Here is a 23,134-nt window from a genome sequence, read left to right as displayed (position 1 = left end):
GACTTAATTGTGTGATGGTATTGATGTAAAATTTAACAGCCACTGTGCGTATTGACTATAGCTTCATTGGTTGCTGCTAGAACATGCTGTGCTATTGCCCTGCTATTCATTTAGCTGTTTTGGTCCATTTATTAGATATTACAGAGATTTTCTTTTTTTTTCTGGACAGAGCTGGTAGTGATTTCTGCAGTGGAAGCCTATTGGGAACGACTCTAATCTAGTTTCTGAGGATTTGTTTATTGGGGCAGCACATGCTGGGCTAATTTCAGGGTACGTGTTCCACAGTGTCTTTTCTATCCACAAGTAAATTTCCAATGAGGGGATGCAGTCCTTTGGCAGCAGGCTTTGTTGTTTTATTTTGTTTTATTTTTATTTTTTTTCCCCTCCCCAAAAACAGCTAAACCAAAATTGGCTCAGTCAGTATTTATTGGCAAATTAGTGTTCCTAAAGACTTCCTTTTGCTTGTTCTTTTCTAGAGCTTGGAGAAATAAGATTTCACATAATGCATCTGGGATTGGATTACTGGATTGAATTTTGCAAAGTACACTAGGGATAGCTGAGCCTGTTTAGAAAGCAGCTTAGCCTCTCTAAGTCAGTAAAAATTCAATTCATGATAGTCGATGAGGGATTTTTCAGTGTTTTTTGGTTTGGGTGGTTTATTTGGTGTCGGATGGCCACATTTCCTTTAACATGGCTTACCAAAGTTTATTAAGCTTTCGGTGGAGAGGATGGTGGGATGCTGCCTTTCTCTGTAAAACAGGAAGGGAAAAAGCATCCTGGGAGCTGACTGCCCTGGGCCTGCTTGTTGAACGTGAGCATTAATTCTCATAGGAGCTCCTCAGCCGAGTTTGTATGTTGTGACTGTTTCAGAAAGCCACAAACACAAAGGACAAGACGTTCAATAGTTGCCAAAGATGAGGTGGGGACTGGTTGTTAGTTTGCATCGGTTCCTTTGTGTGCTCCCGAGCTCCCTCCCCCTTTTTCCCTGCTGTGAGTTGAGGTTTTGGTCCTCAAAACCAGGCCAACCACATGATTATGGTGCAGATGGCAATAATCTCTGCGTGTGAGTCTGACAGCAGATCTCAGGACGCAGCAGGGTTTGGGAAAATCCCCCTCTGTTGCAAAGATAGATCCCATCCCAGAAGAGTAGTGTCTGGATGTAGGTTCTGTATCTGTCTGTCCAATTGACCTGATTTATTTTTTTTCTGGACTTTTTCTGTTCCGAAGGCCATTGATATGGTGGTGCTGGTGCCTCCTGGCTTTGATTCTTGCAGCTGCATTTCAGGAGAACACCAGAGAAGTTTGTGCAGGGCTGTGCCAGCCTCACTTAGGAGGGCTGTGAGTTCTGAACTCAGGGAGGTAGCTGGGATAAGGCAGGGGGAACAGAGAACCAGGAAGGTTGGTAAATTCATCCATTGCAGTGTGGATTTGTCAGGCTGTGGAATAAGGTTTACCGAGGTCATCAGGAATGCAAGAAGTGAGGGGAAAATGATTCCAAATGAAGGGAAAAATAATTCTGGATGAGATAAAGACTGCAGTGGGTGGAAACCGTAAAATATTTGGCTGAAATGCTGTGTGGTCCTGTGCCTCCTGCAACAGTCCTGAGAAGGGTGTCGCAGAGGGGTGGTACATCAGTGGCTGTATCCTTCTCATCCTTAGATAGGAAATGGGCAAAGAAGCAAAATGCGTTTGCTCTTCCAAAAGGAAGAAATAATGGTCATGTAGGTGGGGTTTAATGCTCTCAGCAAATCTTTGCAGCTTATGTTTTTACATTATAGTCATTTTCTTGAGTCAGACATCCCTGATGCCTGTTAAGTAAACACAGAAAGCATAGATTATGAGTTAAGAGTATCGACAGCATTTCAAGTGCTATCAGAGAACATTTAATTCAGTTTAATTTTGTGATAAATCTCATGTTTAATCCTCTGGTTGCTCTGTAATCATGTCTCTATTGATCTTTTCTGAATGACTGCATGCAGTTTAATAAACTTTGCCATTAACCCGAGCTTTCTAAAGGGGGAGATTGATTCCTGTATCAAGTCCGATAGAACCAATAAGCACCTGAACATCATTAAATCTGTCCATTATAAAACATTTGCATTAAGATCAAAGTAAAAACATAGAAGTGAATTTGCAGCTTATTAGAGAGTTTGCAATCGGAAAGTCTCGGTATGTCAGTCAAAATCAGCGGTGGTTTTCAGCCTGGCTGATTCAAGCTGACACCTCCTTTCATTTCCTATTTCTCAAATCCGTCTTTCATCCTATTGAGTGACCTCCTTCCTTCCCTCTTTTCCCAGCCATAATTATATCCTTTAATGTATTCCATCTTTTTCACTCCAGGCATTTGCTTAGTCCAGGTTCTTGAGGTCATTTTTGCCTCATAATAAAACTACAGGGTTTAAGTGTGTTGTTGGCACATTGGTTTGGATTTATTTTCTGTCCTGGACTTCTTTTATAAGGAGTGCCTTAGGTATGCAAGATATAAAATAGAACAGGAAATGGCAGGCAGGTTACAGAAGTGAAAAAATGGCCTTTTTCTCAAATTCCTCCTTTTAAGGCCTGTTCCCAGTGTTCCTCACAAGATGACTCCTAATGCCTGGATCCGTGAGAGGACATGTACGCTGCTTGCACTGGGACTAGTGGCTGAGCTGCACCAAGCACGACCTGAATGCCTTTGTTGTGTGTGCGGTGGCCTTGTGAGCATCTGCACATCCCCTTGGTGCTGGGCAGGCACGTGTCCCTCCAGACACTGCGGGGCTGAGCTCTGGGAAGTGCAGCGTGGCACAGTACCACCTCCCCTGCTAGTTTGGTGTTTTGTCACAGCAGCACTGCTCCTCCAGAGACGAAAGACACAGTTTCCCTGCCTGCTCTTAAGCAAACAGGGGCTGGGTAGACAAGGGAGGTGCCCGAAGGACAAGGAACTCCCCGGCACGAGGCTGAGGCAGGGGAGGCTGCAGGTCCCATGGGGCGTACCCGAGGAAGCTCGGCCTGAGCAAGTTGAAGGGCAGCAGGGGCTTGGAAATGAGGGATCGACTTCACTGCCGTTTGCAAAGTAAACTGATGAACAGAGCAACCCCGAGATGTTTTGTGGCACACAGCGGTTGGACGCTTCTGTTCCTCACCTAGAAAATGGCTGCTTTGATCCAGGTCCGAGCAGAGGGAGATGTGCTCTGTGATCCTGCATCACCTTTGCAGTGTCTCGTTTTGTTTTGGTTTGTTTTTCCGTGCATGTGCGTGGTGCCCGATGCATTTACCTCATTAAGTACTTAGCATTGTGAGGCACAGATGAAGTAGGATGTGGTTTTACTTCCATTTTACAGGTGAGCACTGGTGCACGGAGAGGCAAAGGCCCAAATTCACAGAGCCATTTATTTCCTTTGGAAAATCAGTCAATGGGAATTAAGTAGCTTTAGGCCCCTGAATACCTGCTTTGTGGATTGGGGCTGTGCTTACTGGCCTCAGGTCACAGAGAGTCAGTGGAAGATCAGGAATTTCAACACGTCCCCCAGTACCCCATTAATAACATACTGTGTCAGTCTGGCCAGCCCTAATCCTGTGCCTGATAGGGTACAAGCAGTGATAAGATCAGACAGGAGAGATTTGGATACCAGCACCAGCAAGCAGCTTAGAAAACAAATCTTCAAGAGGAAAGGTTTCTTTCCAAGTGCAGACTGATTCCTGCTTAAGGTTCTAATTCTCTTCAACATATTCTGTAGCTCTCCAGAGATGCATTGCAGAGCTTTATCTGCTTTCTGCTTCGGGCAAGTTTTTACAGAGAGACAGCAGTTCGGATGCTTTCTACAGAAGAAATGGTTACAAGTTCAGTCAAGACAGCCTGGTATACGATAAAGCGTGGTTTGAATCTAAGTATTGCTCAAGCAGTATTATTCACAGTTTTCGTAACTCCTTGCAAGTTTGCTGGAGGCATTAGGAAGGCTCTTGACTTGAGATGCTCTGTTTTGGAGCTGTGGATCCCCTGACTGCATCCCTACCAAGTTAAATTTGTAGCTTCTGGGCTGTATAAACAAGAAATGTGACAGAAATTGCTTTTCCAGTCACTGAATAGCCCTGAACATTAAATGACACTTCAGGTTTAAAAGATCTACCCACAAAGAAGCTGAAAGTTGAATATTTGCAGAAGATGTCATATTTTCAGCCACAGCACAACTGTAAGTGAAATTTTCTTTTTCTCTGGTGTATGAGTTAGCTTTACAGGATCTGTGCCTTGTAATAAAACTGAAGAACATCATCCTTGCTTTTTCCTTTTTATATATTCACACCATCTTCTGCATACATTTAATACATTCTACATACAAGAAAAAAAGAACTGTGTTTGCCCTCCTAGGAATGGATGAATACACCTGATGCTTTCTTTTTGGGTGATGCCAGGTAGATTTTGGAGCATCCATTGCCCTAAAGCTGAAATGAATGCTTTGCTGCAAGGATTTGATGCATTAGCAGAAGTGGAGGAGAAGATAGAAAATGTGTGTGGCAGTTCTCCAGTGCTCTGATTCTGTGTACTTGGTATGGTGGTTTACACCTTTGTAAAGTAACAACAAAATAATTCTGGTATTTACTTTACCTGCGTATGTGAACGAGGACTCTTGAGATAGGAGCAACTTAGATCTGCTTTGTGAGTGGTGAGAAGGACAAGGCAGTGCTAAATCTGGTCTGTTATGTTAAGCTTTACTTCTGAGCTGCAGAGAGTGGGATTTGCCAATGATCAGCACTATACAAGACTGTAATCCCTCTGGTTTTTTGATCATCAAATTTATCTTCGCTCTATCTGCTTCCTAAGGGAAGAATAAGCCAGCAAATGGAAAGGTTACTTATTGCTCTCTATCTTAAACTTTTGTTCTTTTCTATTTTTTCAGCCTGAATGCTAGCAGGAGATTTCTTTTGCAGATGGGAAGTTGAGCCGTTGTTTTTTCCTCTAATTGCACATAGTTCCTGATCCTTTTCCTAATGAAGCATGGTACAAAGATCACCTTAACTTACGTGATGCGCTCCTCTGGTCATATCTCAACACACTTTCTGTTTCTCTCTCTCATTCTCTCTCCTTATTTTCTAATCACTGTCCTTTCATTTTAAAATGTCTTCATCAGTCTTTTGTGTGAGGTTGTGTGCCGTATGCCAAGAACAGCAATAGAGTTAAGTGGTTCCGAGGGAGGGAGAAAAAATCAAGAGGAATATCAGACAGCAGGAGCTTGGAGAAGAGAAAAGCCAGTCTTTCAAGTAGTTTGGCTTCTTGACCCACAAGACAGAAAAGCGTTGTTTCAAAATATTATTATTTTAAAAGCTCAATAATTATAACCCATTATTACTTGAAGATTTTTGGTTAAAAAAAAAGGGCAAAATCTGCAGGTTGGAGTGTTAATCATCCGCTGTATTCTGTCAGAAACTCTTCTAATCCTGTCCCTTTCTTTGCTCGTTTCTGTATTGTCTGTCAAAAGAGCTGGGCAGGAAGAGATTTCTCCTGCTTGCTTGCATGTGCAGAGGGGGGTGTCTCTGGTTTCACTGTGTACCTGTAAAGCCTCATTTGTGATACAGAAATAAATAACGTGTTTCCATCTGAATTCTCTCCCTATATACGGCAGTCTGTTTCCAGGCTGGTTTTACTTATGTTGTCTCGAGGTGGTTTCTTTGCATGGCCTCTTTGAGATCAGATTTCTGCTCTAGACTTGAGGAACGTGTGGCAGTCAAGCTGACCTCTTCTGAGGTGTCCTGACACGGTGCTTCTCAGTGGTTGTGGCATTTCACTAATCATTTTGGTGCTCTGTTATGTTCCCATAAGACAAGGAATCCAGAGGGTCTTCTGATCTGACTTAAAACTATAATCGATTTGTTATGAATGCTGAGTGCTGTGCTAATGAAGAGAGCGTGGAGGCTGAAGTCATCCACCTAGCCCTCGTGCAGGAATAGCAGGGTGAGAGTAGTCTTAGCCCACATACATTTATTCTAACCCTACCAATACAGGGATACCCTTTACAGGTTAGATTTATCGGCTCACTAGCTCCTTGGCCCTGCTTTGTGCCTGTCATTGGAAGGGCCGTTTGAATTGTGTGGCAAGGAGCATGTGTACCTGGCGAGCGGGGAGCCCGTGGTCAGCTCCCTGCCAAAGACCACTGCTGGGAAATGCAAGCTCAGAGCAGCCCCCAGTGACGTTGGCAGGATGCTGGGCAAAAATAAAGGACCAGTGCTTTGAATCACGGAATAAACAAAGGTGGAAAAGGGTCATATTCTTTGCTAAAGGAGTGGTTAAGAGCTTGGCGTAGTTTGGTTCTAAGATGGGACGTGCGTTTGGGTCAGCATATGCAGAATTTGGCTGAAAATCATGAAAACTCTGCAGATCAGAACAAAAAGTGCAAATAGACTTGTCAAGGGAAAAGAATTCCAAAAGTTTCACTGTAGAACTGAAGAGTTGCTCAGGTATTTAGAAAAACTGAAATTATTTACGTTACCAGATCACATCACTCAGCGTGGTACATGATAACTGCTCAGTTGGATTATTTCCACCACAAAAACTACATTCTCCAAGGAGAAAAATGTTTGTCCCTGCCACGACCTGAAGCACACTCTTGTACTCAGTCACAGGCATCTGCACAGAACTCTTATGGTCCCAGCCTGCAGCTGGATGTGTTTATGCATCAAATCAAGGTTTTATTGCTGTGCGTAGCTCAGCTATGTAGAGTAAGGGTGCTGTATACAACTATGGAACCAGTGCTGTAAAAGTGCAACTAGGATGCTGTAGCAAAGGGAGCAAATTCACCCTGTTTTGGGGAGCTGGGTAAATGCTTCTCTGTACCTAACCTCTGATGTAGTTGAGCAGGGCGGGAGCAGCGAAAGCCCTCATTAATTGCTGTGAAGTTTTAAAATGAGCATCTCCAGGGACAGGTTTTCTCTCCACACCCCTCTTCTCTTTCTTTTTATTCCTCAAACAAAGCAAATAAACACTTTGAGAATGTGTCTGTGCTGCTTGCTGGGTGTATCAAGCACGTTTATTTAAGGCCGGACACTGTGGAGAAAGCCCAGGGCCAGGGGGAATAGATTTCCCTTTGCTGTAAGGGGATGCTTCGTGAGCAGTCTTGGAGATGTAAGTTATTTAAAGCACGTTTGGGGATGAGGCTGTGGTACCAGTAATGCTCCCACTGGGTTCGAAGCACTCCGAACCGTGACCTGACTCCTGCCACAGCTCCTGCTTGCAGCACCATCTCTGCAGCACCTTCCCTGGATGCTTTATGGAGTGAAACGGTTGTGGGTGTGCAGAAGATACGGACACTTATTGAAGATGATTTGAAATGTTTTGGAGACTGTGGAAGAGTCAGAACACGGCAGAGGCAATTCCAGATGCCAGTGGTGGATGCAGCTCCCCTGTTGTAGAGGCCCCACCTGGTATTTCAGGTGGCACATACACAAAAGAGGCAGGCACGGGTATAATAGAGACAGACGATTTAGTCAAATTTGCAGGAAAGAGGTATCCTTGGACTTTGCTAGCAATTTGTCGCAGATGACACCAAGTTAGGTGCGTGTGTCGATCTGCTTGAGGGTAGGAAAGCTCTGCAGGAGGATCTGGATAGGCTGGACCGATGGGCTGAGGTCAACTGCATGAAGTTTAACAAGGCCAAGTGCCGGGTCCTGCACCTGGGGCGCAATAACCCCAAGCAGAGCTACAGGCTGGGAGTGGAATGGTTGGAAAGCTGCCAGGCAGAGAAGGACCTGGGAGTGATGGTGGACAGTCGGCTAAATATGAGCCAGCAGTGTGCTCAGGTGGCCAAGAAGGCCAACGGCATCCTGGCTTGTATCAGGAACAGCGTGACCAGCAGGGCTAGGGAGGTGATCATCCCCCTGTACTCAGCTCTGGTGAGGCCGCACCTCGAGTACTGTGTTCAGTTTTGGGCCCCTCACTACAAGAAGGACATCGAGGTGCTTGAGCGGGTGCAGAGAAGGGCGACGAAGCTGGTGAGGGGCCTGGAGAACAAGTCCTATGAGGAGCGGCTGAGGGAGCTGGGCTTGTTCAGCCTGGAGAAGAGGAGGCTCAGGGGTGACCTTATCGCTCTTTTTAGGTACCTCAAGGGAGGCTGTAGCGAGGTGGGGGTTGGCCTGTTCTCCCACGTGCCTGGTGACAGGACGAGGGGGAATGGGCTTAAGTTGAGCCAGGGGAGTTTTAGGTTAGATGTTAGGAAGAACTTCTTTACAGAAAGGGTTGAGAGGCATTGGAACAGGCTGCCCAGGGAAGTGGTGGAGTCACCATCCCTGGAAGTCTTTTGAAGACGTTTAGATGTAGAGCTTAGGGATATGGTTTAGTGGGGACTGTTAGTGTTAGGTCAGAGGTTGGACTCGATGACCTTGAGGTCTCTTCCAACCTAGAAAATTCTGTGATTCTGTGATTGTGTCAGAGGCAGAAAAATCTCTAGAAAAAAACATACAGGCTTCTAGGCAGGCAGAAGCTGGGTGGAGTGAGAGCTTCAGGATCTCTTTCTTTTGGCAGGAGTACACAGGTTTCTGGCTTAATCACTCTGAACAAAATCAGCTGTGTGTACTTTGCCTTCCACAAAACCAGGCTGCCTCAAGAAAAACAGTTTCCTGGATCTGTAATCTAAGCTGGCGTTTCTCAGCACTTTCTCAGTGCTGGCTCCAGGAATGGGTTTTTCCAAACTCTTCTTGCACGGACTTGTTATTTGGATGACCGTTCTCCACAGTTGGAGCCTGGTATGCTGTAGTATTTTGGATGCTAAAAACGAGAAGGGGAAGCGAATAAGGCTGTGAATACGATGCCAGTGGATGCTTGAGAAGGATTAAACAAATAGCTATCAACTGCTGTGATCCTCGTTTATCTTCAGGTACGACATCAGTTTTTGCCAGCTTTGATTTAATAGGGCCTCTTAGTCTGAACGGCCGGCATTGTAGATCTTCGATTTTAGCTAAATATTTATTTTGTGTAGCATCTGTAGGCTTTGTGAATAACGTGAGAAATGTGTATAACTGTCCGTTTTGCTTTTTAGTGAAGTTGCTGTTTTGTAGCACTGAGTGCTGTTGTTGAAATCTTGAGTAATTACATTCTGCTGTTGTAAAAGTTGGTGTGTAGGAGTAAATTTTAATCTTTTGTACTCATATCCTTGCAGTATTTTCTTTTTAAACATGCTTTTTATCACGTCAGGATAAAAATTTGAGTGTATGCTCATAGTCAGCAGTCTCTAAACAGATAAGAACAAGCTGAAATATTTTGCTAAGATCCCATGGCGTAAAATGAGACTTAGACACATGTGTATGTGACCGGTTTAGTTAAATGTGGGGAAACTATTCAATTAAGACACAGAAACTACATTATACATTTGTGTAATTAATTTTAGAAGAACAACCTAGACCTGATTTGAAGTATGAAGTGTTATAAACATCTGAGGATCCGAGTAGGTGGATCTCAACTTGCTGTACTCTTAAGAAAGGCATGATCACTTGGTTGAATTTAGGACCAGGGACGTTTATTTTGCTGAGTAAAAGACTTCTCCCAGATGACCAGGTTATCTCTGTATCTTCTTAGTAGAAGTAAGACACTGTTCGTTTGTGCTAAAAAGTGACTGCTATCCCACTGCAATAGTAAGTAGTTCAAAATCCAAGCAGAAGGGAGTTGACAGTCATATCGTCTTTAAACAAAGCCAGGTAGAATGCAATTTAAAACGTATAGCCAGGGCTGAACACGTTTTGGATGATCCTTTGTTTCACTTTGCTTAAATAGCGGGCAGAGCTGTTGAGAGTTCCTCAAAGCTTTTGTCTTTTTTTTGTTTTGATTGTTGCTTGTGTTTTTACGAATTACAATGCAGCTGTTACTGATATAATGACCTACTTTATTTCTTGAAGAGCCTGAAGTTGTTTACTCAGTGAGGTTTGCACTGGAAATGCACCCAGATGGTGCAGTTGGGTCGAGCCCTTTCCCACCTGCTGCCAGAGCTGGAGGGTGCACAGTGAGGGTTGCAGGAGGATTTCCTCCTGCTTAAGTGACTTGAAAGTAATTAGAAGCCAGTTTTACCTCTGCATCCGCTTTCATATCTAGTATGTGCCATTGAGGGTGGCTATCAAACAACGTATGTTAGAAACAGTCTTAATCTGTGCACTTATATTGTCTGGTGCTTCCTAAAGCCTGATTTGCAGGAGTGCTCAGCGCTCCCAGTAGCTGCTGAAATCAATGAAAGCTGTGCTTCATTAGGTAAAGTGCTCTGCAGAGCTAAGTTCTTTGAAAAAATCAAATCCGGGGTGCTTCCTAATGGGTGCTTAAAATTAGCAGACATTTTTGACCTGGACATGTTAAGGCCATGGCCTCCACCTATAAAATGGGAATGGTGCAATATCTTCATCTGGCTAAAGGGTCATAAAATAAATCAGTAGTATTTGTTGGGCATCTGATACGGCAGTGAGGGGCTGTATAGTAGGGCCTTGAGGAAATTAATAACCGTGCATTCGGAGGAGGGTTTGAATGGAGTGTGTGTAAACAAGTTTTAGATCCACATGTTGGACAAAAAGGCAGAAACAAAATCCTGAGTGGCTGCTCATTAACTGAACACCTTCCATTCTGCACGGGGAAATAATAGCACTCGGTCATGTAATTAAAGATTGTATCGTACTGCATACATACAAGAGGGCTGAATGAAGGTGGTGGTTGCAGCCTTAATCCTGGCCTTTCATAACTTCCAAGTCCTTGACTTGGTAACCTCAATAACGTTGCTTTAATGTAGCCTTTTTGTGTGTAATTTAAATCAGCAGCACCTGAAAAGGAACCTTCTGTTTATCAATGATATTGTTAACAAATGATTTTGGGATGGCGAATCAAAGCAATCTCTTTGCTACAGAAGCTCTTTTATAAAACATATCTCAAGCAGACAGCAACTTGCTTTTCTATTGTTTTGCCTTCATCTGTAATCACCACGTACAGTCCTGCAGCCTGGTGCAGCGTTTCATCTTCCGTCTGTTGCACAACCTTTTTTTTGCACAACGCTGAACCACTTTGTTTTCAGATTTGAGAGATGCAGGAGGCAATGGATTGTAATTTCATGAAAACAAAACAAACAAAACAAGATGAAACCTTTCCGCAGAGGTCTAGCAACTTGAAGAAATTGCTGGGATTAGTGAACGGGCTGCTCTGCCCAGAGTGGTTGACGTCGTGGCTCTCTTCACTGATCCCACATGTCCTAAAATACCATAATTTCCACTCTTTTAGAGTCCATTTCTCTTTTGCACAACACTTTATACCTGCCTTCCTTTCTCCCTGGTGGTGTTTTAAGAGTTTTTGCAATTTATTTCCCCCAAATAAATGCTTTTGAGGAACTATTTGTGCATTCAGAAGAAGGCACAGTGTGTTTAGCTATCTTATCTGGAGGGAAATGAATGACTGTTCTAAACATCTTGTTTTATTTTCTGATTTTGAAAGATTGCAGGGACCAGTTACTGCCTTGTTTTCAGACCTCTACGTCTTGTTGCTGCCAGAAGTAAAATGACGAAATACAAAGTTAGAGAGGGGGGCGTTGAAGTCTTTAAGACATTTCCATCCATCAGCTTTAAAAATCCTCTCCAAATGTAATAGAAAGCACCGTATGAGTTGATGAGGACCGCTGAGATCTGCGGGCAGGTTTGGTAGCTCTCTGCCTGGCTTCGTTTCCCATTTCTGAGGGGTTTTGTGGCTCAGGTTGTGCAGCTGTGTGCGTGCTGCTGTCAGCAGCCAGCGGTACCGCTGCGAGCCGAGCTGCAGGACTTTGCTCAGCTGCGGGCATAGCCCTCTTCACTGCTCGCAAACTAAACTTTTGTACCACGTTGTCTCAGCAAATATAGAGGTGCTGCTTTGGTTCTGTGCACTGGTTCTGGTTCCTTCTGCTGTTGGAGGAGGAACCTTCTGAGTTGCTGATGATGAGTGCTGGTGTCAGGCTTGTAGGGTCTGAGTAGTGCTTGGGGGCAGACTGATAGGCTCAAGGTGGTTTTCCAAACTACTTGTATTGAAGGGAACATTGACATCTCGTGACTGTATAATATTTTGAGGTGTTTAAGAGAAGTCTCTTCTTTCATTGTACCTATCTTTATTACTGGGGTGAAGCATGAACTGTTAGGCTCAGGCACAAAACTGTTGTGGACTAGCAAGAACCTGGGGAACAAATAATTGGAAGATGGTTGTGGCCTTATTACTTATTATACTTTTTTACTGGTTGTAGCCGGTTATTACTTATTATACTAGCTCTGCACAGCAATCAACTTGTAGGAGAAAAAAAATTAATACCTGGTGTCATGTTTAGCATGAATTTGGAAAGTAAGTTCTTGCACCGCTGGGATCAGACAGGCAGGCCGTAGCGATGACTTAGGACAGCTGAGGCTTGAAATCCCCGAGCAGTGCCTGAAATTTTCACCCAGAGAAGTGCCTGCGGGGCATTTGCTACACAGTGCACTCACAGCGTTGCTCTTGATCAAGCATTCCTACAGGAAAATGCTCTGATGAGGAGTGGAATGGGGCTTCTGGTGTCCACATGTATTTTTATTTATTTATTTTTGAGTATTCGTCAGAGGGAAGGGGCCAGGAGGAGAGGGCAGCTCGCACTGGGCTGGCTCTTGGTGAGATCTGTGGGAGCGAAGCACTGCTTAGCTGCCACTGAGGATCTGGTGTGTAATTAATAAGCTGTCATGTACATAGGAGGTAGATGGACTCTCCTGAAATAAATAAGGCAAAGCTGCCTGAAAGCCTAACAGTTGATGAGAATGCAGAGTGTCCTTCAAGCCTCCTACCTCTGGAAATTATCTGATGTACCCAAGGAGGCTGCTTCTCCTCCCTGCACCGAATGCAGGGCTTGGATTGAAATTGTTAATATTAATTGGGGCGGAGATGATTGCGGTGCCACCCCACCAGGCTTCGGCAGCTCTCCTGCTCGCCGACGTCGCGGCAGGAGCCCTTCAGCACGGGCGGCTCTCTGCTGCGGCACGTACAGCGGCATCGGGCTGATTAATGTGCCCAATAGAAGGAAAACAAATGGATTTTTTTTTTTTTTAAGATTATACGGTACATTCATAAATATTAATGCACTTTTTTATGGAATTGTATGTAATTACATATTTATACATTTAAGTCACCTTCTTGATACACTTAAGGCACTTTGCTGATGAAAGATATCTCTGAGTAAGATGGTTTTAAACCATGCCTAATATGTTTGTATGATTTATTTAATAATGTGTGGGTTTGTGTGCTGGGAGAAGAGGAGGAAAGCCTACATTAAAGTTGGAATGTGCCGTTCACAGGGCATGCTGCTTAGCTTGAATCAGCTCTGTGGGTAGCTGCTGAGAAATACGTCTCGACATGAAATATTACTACATCTCCTTATCTATGTAGATAAGGTCTGTGCAGTCCTGTCACCTTAGAGTAATTACAGCTTATTACTCTAATCATGATGATGCCTGAAGTCCGTAATTAAGATTGTGCTGGCTAATGTACTAGCACACGGCATGGTACAGCTATTGTCCTGTCTAAACAACAGAAAGATAAAAATTGGATGAGGGAGAAAGGGCAGAAAGTGGGGAAGTGATTTATGCAGGGCCGCCCTCCCAGCCAAGCACTGCCTCTGCTGAACCTGCCTCCGAGAGGGCAGAACCCACCCGGCCCGTTCCTTGTCCTCCACGGCCTCCTTCGTGCCCTCAGGCGTGGGGATCAGCCCGAGTGCTATTTGGGCTCATTCCCGTGCCTCCTATCAAGCTTCTATTCAGTTGTGGTCCAGTCTCCAGCTGAAGAACTGGGGGGAAATATATCTATATAGTACTTTTTTTTTTAGGCACTAAATCGTGTATCTGTTGCAAGCAATGAGAGGCTCTAAGCTTACAATTCAATAATACGAGGTTTTGACCCTGTAATTTTCTCTGCAGAAATGTCAGCTGGTGAAAAGCAGCTGGCAGTTCTGGAGGAACTTGGTTGTCTAAATTTCATAGTAAAGCCATCCGCCAAAGTATTTACAGCCAGTTTTCAGGATTTGCAGAATGGGGAGCTTTGTGTTTTCAGAGCTCCCTTTCTTCCCTTTAGCCGTGAGCGGAGCAGGCATCTTATTTTCTGGAGATTTCTGCAAATTGTTCCTTCTGACTTGGAAGGTGCATTTTCGTAGAGACTGTACAAGGCTTTGTGACGTCGGTGCTGCTCGTCTTTGTTGCAGGTGTATATGCTGATTTGCTCATCCCAATTCTTACATGAGCCAAACTTTGCTTTAGTTTTATGTGAACTATCATGAAACTTTATGAAATCACTGGTGGGGTTGTCTGCAACATGGGAGTCTTATGGAAAGGTTATCCTAGATATGCCTATAGTCTTCTGCAAAGTTTGACCCATCTTGCACCCTTTGTAAAGCTAATGGGAGCTAGTAATTTCTTGATGGCAGTGTTATCCCCATTAGACGTTTTATAAGCTTCTGGAAACCTGCCACTGTTTCGTTTAGATCCATAGCTGCAGGAAAAAAAAATAATCCACAAAAGCTATTTAATCATTACAGGGAATATATATTTATATATATAGTTATATATATATATTTTTTTTTCACAGAAAGATTCTTTTTTTTTCTTTTTCTTTTTTTCTTTTTACTCCTTCAACCTTTCACATATAAAGTGAATCCTTTTAATAGCATTTCTGTCTTGCAATATGAGCTATGTTTGAACAGAAGTCCTGTGCTGGTATAATGTGCTATTCATAAAGCACTGGATTTTTTGATACTAATCTGAAGAAAATAATCATAGCAGCGCAGTGATAATTATCTTTAGGCGTGTATGTGTTCTCTGATAAAATACCTCCTTGTTTCAATGTGGAGCACTGGACAAGATGTAATCCCAGTGCTTTTTTTCTGCCTGGAAGTTGCTGCGTGGGAAGGGCAGCATCCCTCACTTTTTCTAGGGATGTGGTTTAGTTTTAGGTACTGGTGGTGGGGGGATAGTTGGACCAGATGATCTTGGAGGTCTTTTCCAACCTCAGTGATTCTGTGATGCTATGATTCATGTTACATTGCAGCAGGACGGGGCTGAGCACCATCTGGGTGAGGTGCTCCATGCCGGCTGTGCCAGAGGTCAGCGGCTCCACGTAGCTGCTGTTGCTGCTCTTTTGATGAAGAATTGGAGAAATTGGTACTGCAGCGTGTGAGAACTTGCCTTGATGCATGGAGGCTGTGTATGTAAATCTAGAACCTTTCTAGGAAGGGAGACAAGAGGAGTGCTCCAAAAAGTCACTCTTCTGTTGTTATTTTGGCTTGGGCTTGTGCAGCAGGATCTCCTACCCTGTGCATAGTACTGATCCCTTTTTAATAGCCAGAGCAACTGAGAAGAGACACAGTGTTCTGGAAGTACTGATCCTGCTTTATACCTATGGATACTAGAGATCTTTTTATGAACTTGGATAAGGCTCCTAATTTTTCTGTTATGAATAACACTGTGAAGAAAAGCTTAGGATATTTCCCATGGTGTTTTGGGCAAAGAAAAGTTAGAATGAGAGTCTTATAGCTTCTGTTTCTTACTCCCGTTAATGCTTGTAAAATTATTCTTTTTATCTACTATCAAATTTGAACATTGACTGTCTTCAGTTTAATTAATCATCTCACTGGTTTTAGTTATGAATTTTGTGAAGCTCTTGTGCATTTGGGAAGCATTCTTTAATTAAAGCCAAACTGATTTTTGCTCTTAGGCATGCTTTTTTTTTTTTTTTTTTTTTTTTTTTTTTTTTTTTTTTTTTTATTGAAATATGGCATAATTTGAATTATATTCTCATGAACCTGAGTCTCTATGTGACACAGTGACCAATCAACCAATTTCTTTCTCTCAGCTTGTCCTGCTCTCAGGTATAATATTAAGTGACAATGAACAGAAAGATGGAGGCTTAATAAGATCCCACAGTACTTTATGGTAGGATATGGAGAGTTTTAGTCAAAGCTGCCAGGCACGTTAGTAGAGAATACTTACAGTATTAGGCTTTTTAAACAATATGTCAGTAAGTAGGAATACTCTAGTATTGTTGAAGTTCTTGGAGTAAATGGGATTCAGCAGATTGTATTCATTAAATGCCCAGTTTGTGTTGTAATTTCCACCTTTCCAGTACCTTCTAATTCTTCTCTCCCAAGGACCCGTCAGCCTCCAATTCTTCTGTTTTCCTCTGCCATTGATTTTGTGTTATTGGAAAACTTGTTGTCAAGTAACATTTATTTAAAACAACAACAAAAGAATTCAGTGTTGCAGGGTATAAGTAAGAAAATACAGTAACTGTAGGCTAAGTGACAAAACTTGTGCTTTTGACTGGAGTACTTTTTGTAGACTGACATTGATTCTGGAGTTGAAAGAAAGGTCAGTTACAAACTTTTCAAATACAAACATGAGGTTTTTGTTTTGTTTTGTTTTCCTGAAATTTGGAAGCCTTCTGCTTAGGGCAGGCTTGAGGAAAAGTCCACTGAAGTCAATTGAGATTCATTGGCTCTAAATGGGCTTTAGGTCAGCTCTGCCATGTCCTGTCAAATACAAGAAATAAGTCAAAAGAAATGTGAAAGGCCATGGCTTGTTTAAATCAAAGGCAATTGTTAATTCAAACATTATAAACATATGGTGTCTTCTAAATGAAAGCTCACTTGATGCATGAGATGCCTGAGAGTTATATGGTTCATGGTATGAAACCTAAAGGAGTACGTGTCTGTGCACTCAGTATTACAGATCTTATTTAGTGTGTGGCTATCTTTTGATTACCTGGGCACCAGCGAAGACTTTTTTTCTTTTTCTGGTGTTTGTTGCATTGCCTTGAAAGTGCTTAGATAGTCACCTGGAAATTGCTGCCTCAAGCTGCTGTGTAAAGGTGCGGAGCCATATCTTAATCAATATCTTAATCACTGTGTTTTTCTTCTCTTCCTTCCCCTGTTCCCTCCCTCTGCAGAAGGACGTAGCTCTGAAGCCTCAGGAACGTGTGGAGAAGCGACAGAATCCTCTAGCCAAGAAGAAACGGGAAGCACTTACCAATGGGCTGGCGTACCTGCCGAAAAAGAACAGACTTCACCACCACCAGTACAGCTCCGACCGAGAAAATGATCGTAATCTTTGTCAGCACCTTGGGAAAAGGAAGAAATTACCGAAGGGCCTCAGACAGGTGGGAGAGAAGTTATCTGTTGCGGGGAGGGAGGGCTTTGACTGTTGGCCCATGGTATGTAGAAGTGGATTTCTCGTTTTGTGGGATTGCTGGTTTGTTTTGACCCCTTCAAAGTTGTTGTGCTGTTTGGCTCTCAGGTGCCACGTTGTGCTGACTCCTGGTACAGGAAGAGATTAACCAAGCGGGAAAGAGAGTAGCTTGTTGATGTTAGAGCTGAGCTGATTAATGAATGCCCAAAGGTTGGAAAGGGCTTCGCATAGGCTGGTTGCGAGACTGTCAGAGCAAACAAATGTGGTGTGTGTGCCATGTTGCTGTGCCAACTCTGTGCTATAAATATGCCTTCTTGTCTTTAGTCTATGTGCACAGAAGGATACAACCCTCTCTGAACATCAAGGGCAAGGTGAAAGAATTGTGAGACGGGCAGCTGTTAATTAAGACAAAACTCTAAGGCTGATTACAGGTGCAAGGAGCTCATTTGTAGGATGTCAGTGGTACCAGTGTGAGATCTTTTGGGTTACTAATCACCCACCTGTAAGCAAGAACTTCCTACCTTCCCAACACTGGCAATATCTGACAGCTATAGCTGAGGTATACGTGTGGCAAATGGGCATGTAACATCCATGATTACAAAGCTTGATGCTGGAAATTTCGGTCTCAGCATTGTGTTTCTTATGCTCTTTAAAAAAAAAAAAAAAAAAAAAAAAAAAAAAGAGAGAGAGAGAAAAATGTGTGGCAAATTTAATTCCTCTGAGAATAATTGTCATGTTTTGCTTTTTTGATGAGTAAATATTGATGTCTCTTGTGTATTGGTTATATACAGAAGACTAAATTAGAGCTTGGGCATTTTAAGCATAGCGTGTTCCTATATGGTCATTTGGCTCATTGTCTGCAAAACTGAAGTCTAAAGTAATGATAAAGAGGCCACCTTTGGCCTAAATTTGAATGATATCAACGGGTCTTCATCCAAAATTTATGCATTTAATGGAGATAGTTGATACTCTTTGAATGAATCTTCATCTTTGGTAGGTGAAAGCCAAACATTGCTTTGCAGAGAAATTTATAGACAGTAGTGAGAATTCACTGCTTCTCTTTGTGTAAGCGCAAGGAAATGGAAAAAACTTTGAGAAGGATGAGTTCGTTGACTTATGTTCAACTTTGATAATCAGTTACAGAAGCTGGTAAAAGGTTTTTCATATTTTTAAGCTTATTGTGCATATAAACTACATACACTATAGTGAACTTCAGCTGTGCAAGCACATTGTAAAATGCCTATTCTACGCTCCCACTCCTGTAAAAGATATTTCTGCTAATTTTATTTTATTTTGTATTTCTAAGGGATGTTGGGAAATTGTTGTAGAGATTTGATGCAATGGCTATAAGTAGTTACTGAAGGTTGCTCTATTTCCAGACGTTTTCTGTGTTCACCTACACCTCCTTCACTCTGTTCCTTTTCAGTATGTCAAATGGTAAATATATCTGCTTTGTGTAGTAGGAACTGGCCTTCGGAAAAGCTGACTTTTTGCACTATTTGATTCCCCTGGCATAGCCTACTGTCAGGTGAAACCTTTCTGCCTGGTACTTAAGCAATGAAGGAATCAGCCAAGCTGCTGATGGAGGTTATTTGTGAGGTTATGTTTTTAAGAATAAATATACGCTGGCTTGGAAGGTATTGAGTTGACAAATGTCATGGAAAATGGTTTTCCTTTTAGCTGATAAATCTGAGTACTCTGCTTAATTCCTGAGGGATAAGGCTGAAAGGAAATAAAATATCTTGTTCAATATAAACTTAATACGTTTGGTAGGGGTACAGCTCCTTAGATAAGAACATTTTAGTCTCTCAAACAGTTTAGGTGCTGACAAGTCCAAATGGCTTTGGCACTTAGACTCAGGGGAAAAAAAGATGTCATGGGAAAGACTATAAAGCTTATTTGAAAAGACACACCCACAACCTTTATATATATTTATGGTAAGTATTTTCTGTCTTTTCTTTAAAGACACCTGGCAGAGACCCTGAAAAGAGGAGGAGCATGATGAGTTCTGATAATGATTTATCTCCTCTGATCATGTAACATCTTTCCTCTGAGAATGACTCTCAGACATGTTCTTGCTTGGAAGTAAAGTTGCTTGTCAAGGTTGTCAGATGAGAACTAGTCAAGAACTGGACCTTCTGCTGTTTTGTGCTTGGCAAAGTAGGAAGGTCTAAAGCCAATCTAAATTTCGTAAACTTCTGGATATATATGGGAACTTTGCCATAATAAGGCTCTGTATTTTAGATGTAAGCAATGTATCTTGCTCCTGTTGTCCCCAGAGAAATCCCGAATTGTCACATGTGAGTATTAGGGTTGTGCAGCAGGATGTAATCTGTGCCGTAACTTGCATTCCTGTGGTGGCACGCAGCCTGGGCTGTGGTCTGTCCCTGTTGGGGAACATTTTATACCTGGAGATCTTGTTTGTCATTCTACCAATAGTTAACAGTCCTGTCTGATACGCCTTTCTGTGAAATCTGTTATCTGCTGGCAGTAACTCTCAGATGCAGGATTTACAGTATGAAGCTCTCTCATCAAACAGATTTAGTTGAAGTCGGCTACTGGAAGGACTGTTAATTAATTTTCAGAAAAAACCCTTGCAGTATTCATGCAGGTATTTATCCAGCTATGCTGAAATGCCTACAGGTTTATTGAAATCCAGAAAATGTGAAACTATAGGTTAATTAAGGCTCATATATTGCTAGAAAGAAGACTTTTGAACTCTGCTTTGTGAGCTTTTATAAATGTACGTATCAGATACCTCAAGGAAATTTTATTTGGTGTTAAGCAAACATAAGACTCATCAGAATATTTCTCCAGCATTTTCAATTTCATTTCCTTTACATTAATTGGTAGATGGCATGTTATTATGTATTTTCTTTTTTAAAAAAATCATGTGGAAACATTGAAGTGAACATTGTTAAATTAGAAAAAGGGTGGCACAAAATTTTAATGGTTTTTAATGTGGTGTTGTTCCTCAAGGTTGGAGCAGAATGGGCTGCGCTCAGAAATGCTGAATGTGGTTGTGGCAGGCGAGATGAGTGTTTTGATAGCAGGAGGGAAGGATCGGTTTTCTGTGTTTTAGAAAGAAGAAAAGACACTGACTTGCTGCCTCTGCCATTTCCTCTGTTGCTTTTTTTTATCACCTCTGCAGGGAGATTCATATACCTTGTTGTGGAAGAGGATTGTCTTTGGCCTGTGCTTGTACATCAGTGATCAGCACGCAGGGCCCATGGTGCATTAGCTGGTTTATGTACGAGCTTTACATAGGAGACCAATGCTGTGAGGCTCTACCATAACTGGAGGAATCCCAAACCACTTGCAGAGGGTTGAGTCCCGATCCCAGACGTTGTGTGAGCACAAAGAAGGAGACAGGCTGGTGGGAAGGGGCAGAAAATGAATAAAGGCAGGAAAAGCGGTGATGGGGAGATGATGATTTAAGAGGTAAATTTCAGTGAGATAAGGGAAGATAAGAAGAACAGCAGAAGAAGACCCATGTATTTCTGAATCTGACAGTCATCAACAACAAGCGTTATGAACTGTGCATTAGCGTTAACCTGGTAGTCCATTACATAAATCAATTAAAGGGGAGGGAGGGAGGGAAGTATTGAAGCTTTTCCTTCTCAGAATCAAGTCCAAGATGCCTTTGGCAGTCTGGCCCTGAACCTATACATTTGAAGTTTGAGACTGCTGAGGCTTGATGGCTGATCTGGATGGTGGCTCTCCTCCCGTCCTCACTGCCTGCAAACATCGTGTCGCTAATTGTTCCGGATTCAGTTGCAGCACACTTGTCCTCTGGTGCCCGTGCGCTTCAGTAGTGCAGCGAACTCCTGGTGCCGAGGGTGAAACGGGCGTTGCGTGAGCCACATCTAATCACACGTGCGGTCAGGAATGGCTTTTGCACGTCCTTAGACAAGCCTGTACATGGCAGGTAATGAGTGCGAAGCGGGAGGTGGGTGCGAGCGGTGCGGTTTGTGGCGACACTGGTCGGGAGCTGAGCAGATGGGTTTGATTGTCACCGGCAGCGCGATTCCAGGGAGAGCTGACTGTGGTGACAAGCGATTTACAATGTGCTATTTACAGTTTGGGTTTGCAGTCTCTCAATGACATCTGAGTGCTCTTTAGCAACTGCTTTCATTACTGCTTTTCTAAGAGCTGCTAATTGAAAATGAAATTGTGGGTGGGCTTTGGGAGTGAAATAGCAGCTACAAGTATTATAGGCAACCATGTAGAACTGTTTAATTTCTTTTGACTCCCAACTTGCAGCTTTGTGCAGCAGCAAGGGAAAAAACACATATACATTGGTACAGTTCGAGGTCAGATACCTTGGAAATACCATATAAAACATGCATGCACCCATAATGAGTGACAAAAGCTTGAGTCTCCATTTACACAGCTGCTGTGATTTGGGGTTACTTCGCCAGCAGCCAGTGGATTTAAGTGACTAAAACTGCTGAAGATCAGGAAAGAACCCAGACCTTGAAAATAACTCGGGTAACACAGCAGAGGGGTTTGCAAGCTGGGCTGCATGCATTTAAGCTGGTTGGAGCTGAAGAAAATATTGTTACTGACGTGCAGGGCATGGGGCGCACACCCAAGGAGTGGTGTCGGCTCGGCATAAGGTCAGCAGCAGCCCTGCCTTGCAGAAGTGGGAACTGAGATGATGTTTTTTTCCATCTTGTTTGTGAAGAGTGGTATTTTTTTATTTCAAGCACCAGCACAGCCACTTTGAAATTACTAGGTTTGCTGTTTGTGTTGCAACCTACACAGCATGGTTTGATATGTGCAAGTGTTGCCAAAAGGTTGAAGAAACCCGAAGCAAATGTCACAAGCCACAGGGTTTTGCAGGAGCGCTGTTCTAATGACACTTTGTCTGCAGAGCTTTGGTTTTGTGTCATTCAAGGGTAACGTTGATTTGGATTTGCCAATCTACCTTATTAAAGGCATTTCATTTGAAAATCTAACTATGAAATTATGGAAACAATCAAATTATAGAAAAGGTAATATTCTGGTAACTGTGCTTTGGAGCTGCATAGGCAGTGCGAGTGGATGGAATGATGTGGGAGGAGGTGCTCCTGTGATGAAGGGAAACGTAGAGCTATTGAGAGCAGCCAAGGTGTTGCAGGATGGAAGAGGAGGAGCGTGGCTTTAGGCGGGGGGCTGGAGTGGGATTAAGGTATGGGCACAGCAGAGCTGTGCTTGGGCCCAGGCTAGTCAGTGTGGGTTTTCAGAGGGGTTTTACAGAGAATGTACCCAGAGAGGTGCCTGTTGGGTGAGGTGACTCTGCCCGTGTCTGCTGGCTCAGCATTACACAGCCCATCGTTGTGCTGGGATCAAACTGAGCGCTCCCTACCAGCCTGCAGCTCCGTCACCCCTGCAGGGACGTTGTGCTTTGCTTTGCCTGCGCTCAGTGTGTGGGTGTCTGCGTGAGAGGACGTGTGGGCCACAGCTCAGCTGCTGCTTGGTTTCCCCCTCGGAAACCGCTGTCGGCTCAAACAGTGCTCAAAGTACAAGCATTTTGTGATTCTCAGCTGCTGCTTGCTTCTGCTCAGAGGCCACACAAATCTCCAGCTGCACTTAACCCGCAGTCACTGCATCCAGCACATCATCTGTGAAGGCACCCAGCTGCTTGAAGGCGTCCAAACAACTTCTGAGCCCTGATAAAATAGAATTTAGCTCAGTGGGCGCAGATAGGGTTGTTGGCCTCTGGAGAAAGGACTCAAAAATTGTGTTGCTTTGTGAGCCTGTTCTGCACTGCGCCTCCCCCCAGGGTTAGTGAAGTTCCTGAAGAGGCCCTGTGAATTCCTTGAAAAAGCACACGTGTGACATGAGATCCAGAGCTGCTCACAAGACCGAGCGAGGGATGACAGGATGCTGCTAACATCTCCCAAGCGGCGCGATGAGCCGTGCTTCGTGGCACGCCGAAGCAAACACCTGCGCTCATTGATCAGCCGCTCCGAGGAGCTGCCACTTCACTAAAGATTTGCCTGCAGTGACG

The 23,134-nt window shown here is 43.3% G+C and overlaps 1 protein-coding gene across 7 annotated transcripts in view; it reads left to right on the top strand.

Moving 5' to 3' along the window:
* AUTS2 (activator of transcription and developmental regulator AUTS2) overlaps positions 1 to 23,134 on the top strand; it is a 763,900-nt gene that overhangs the window by 180,824 nt on the left and 559,942 nt on the right. For all 7 annotated transcript variants that reach the window (XM_084493462.1, XM_084493458.1, XM_084493461.1 and 4 more), the window contains exon 2: positions 16,901 to 17,110. In XM_084493462.1, coding sequence (XP_084349588.1) covers positions 16,901 to 17,110 — 210 coding nt within the window. The remainder of the gene's footprint in view (positions 1 to 16,900; positions 17,111 to 23,134) is intronic.

The sequence above is a fragment of the Aythya ferina genome, assembly GCF_964211825.1.
Source record: "Aythya ferina genome assembly, chromosome: 19".
Classification (NCBI taxonomy): domain Eukaryota; kingdom Metazoa; phylum Chordata; class Aves; order Anseriformes; family Anatidae; genus Aythya; species Aythya ferina.
This window is presented reverse-complemented; position numbering and strand designations above follow the sequence as displayed.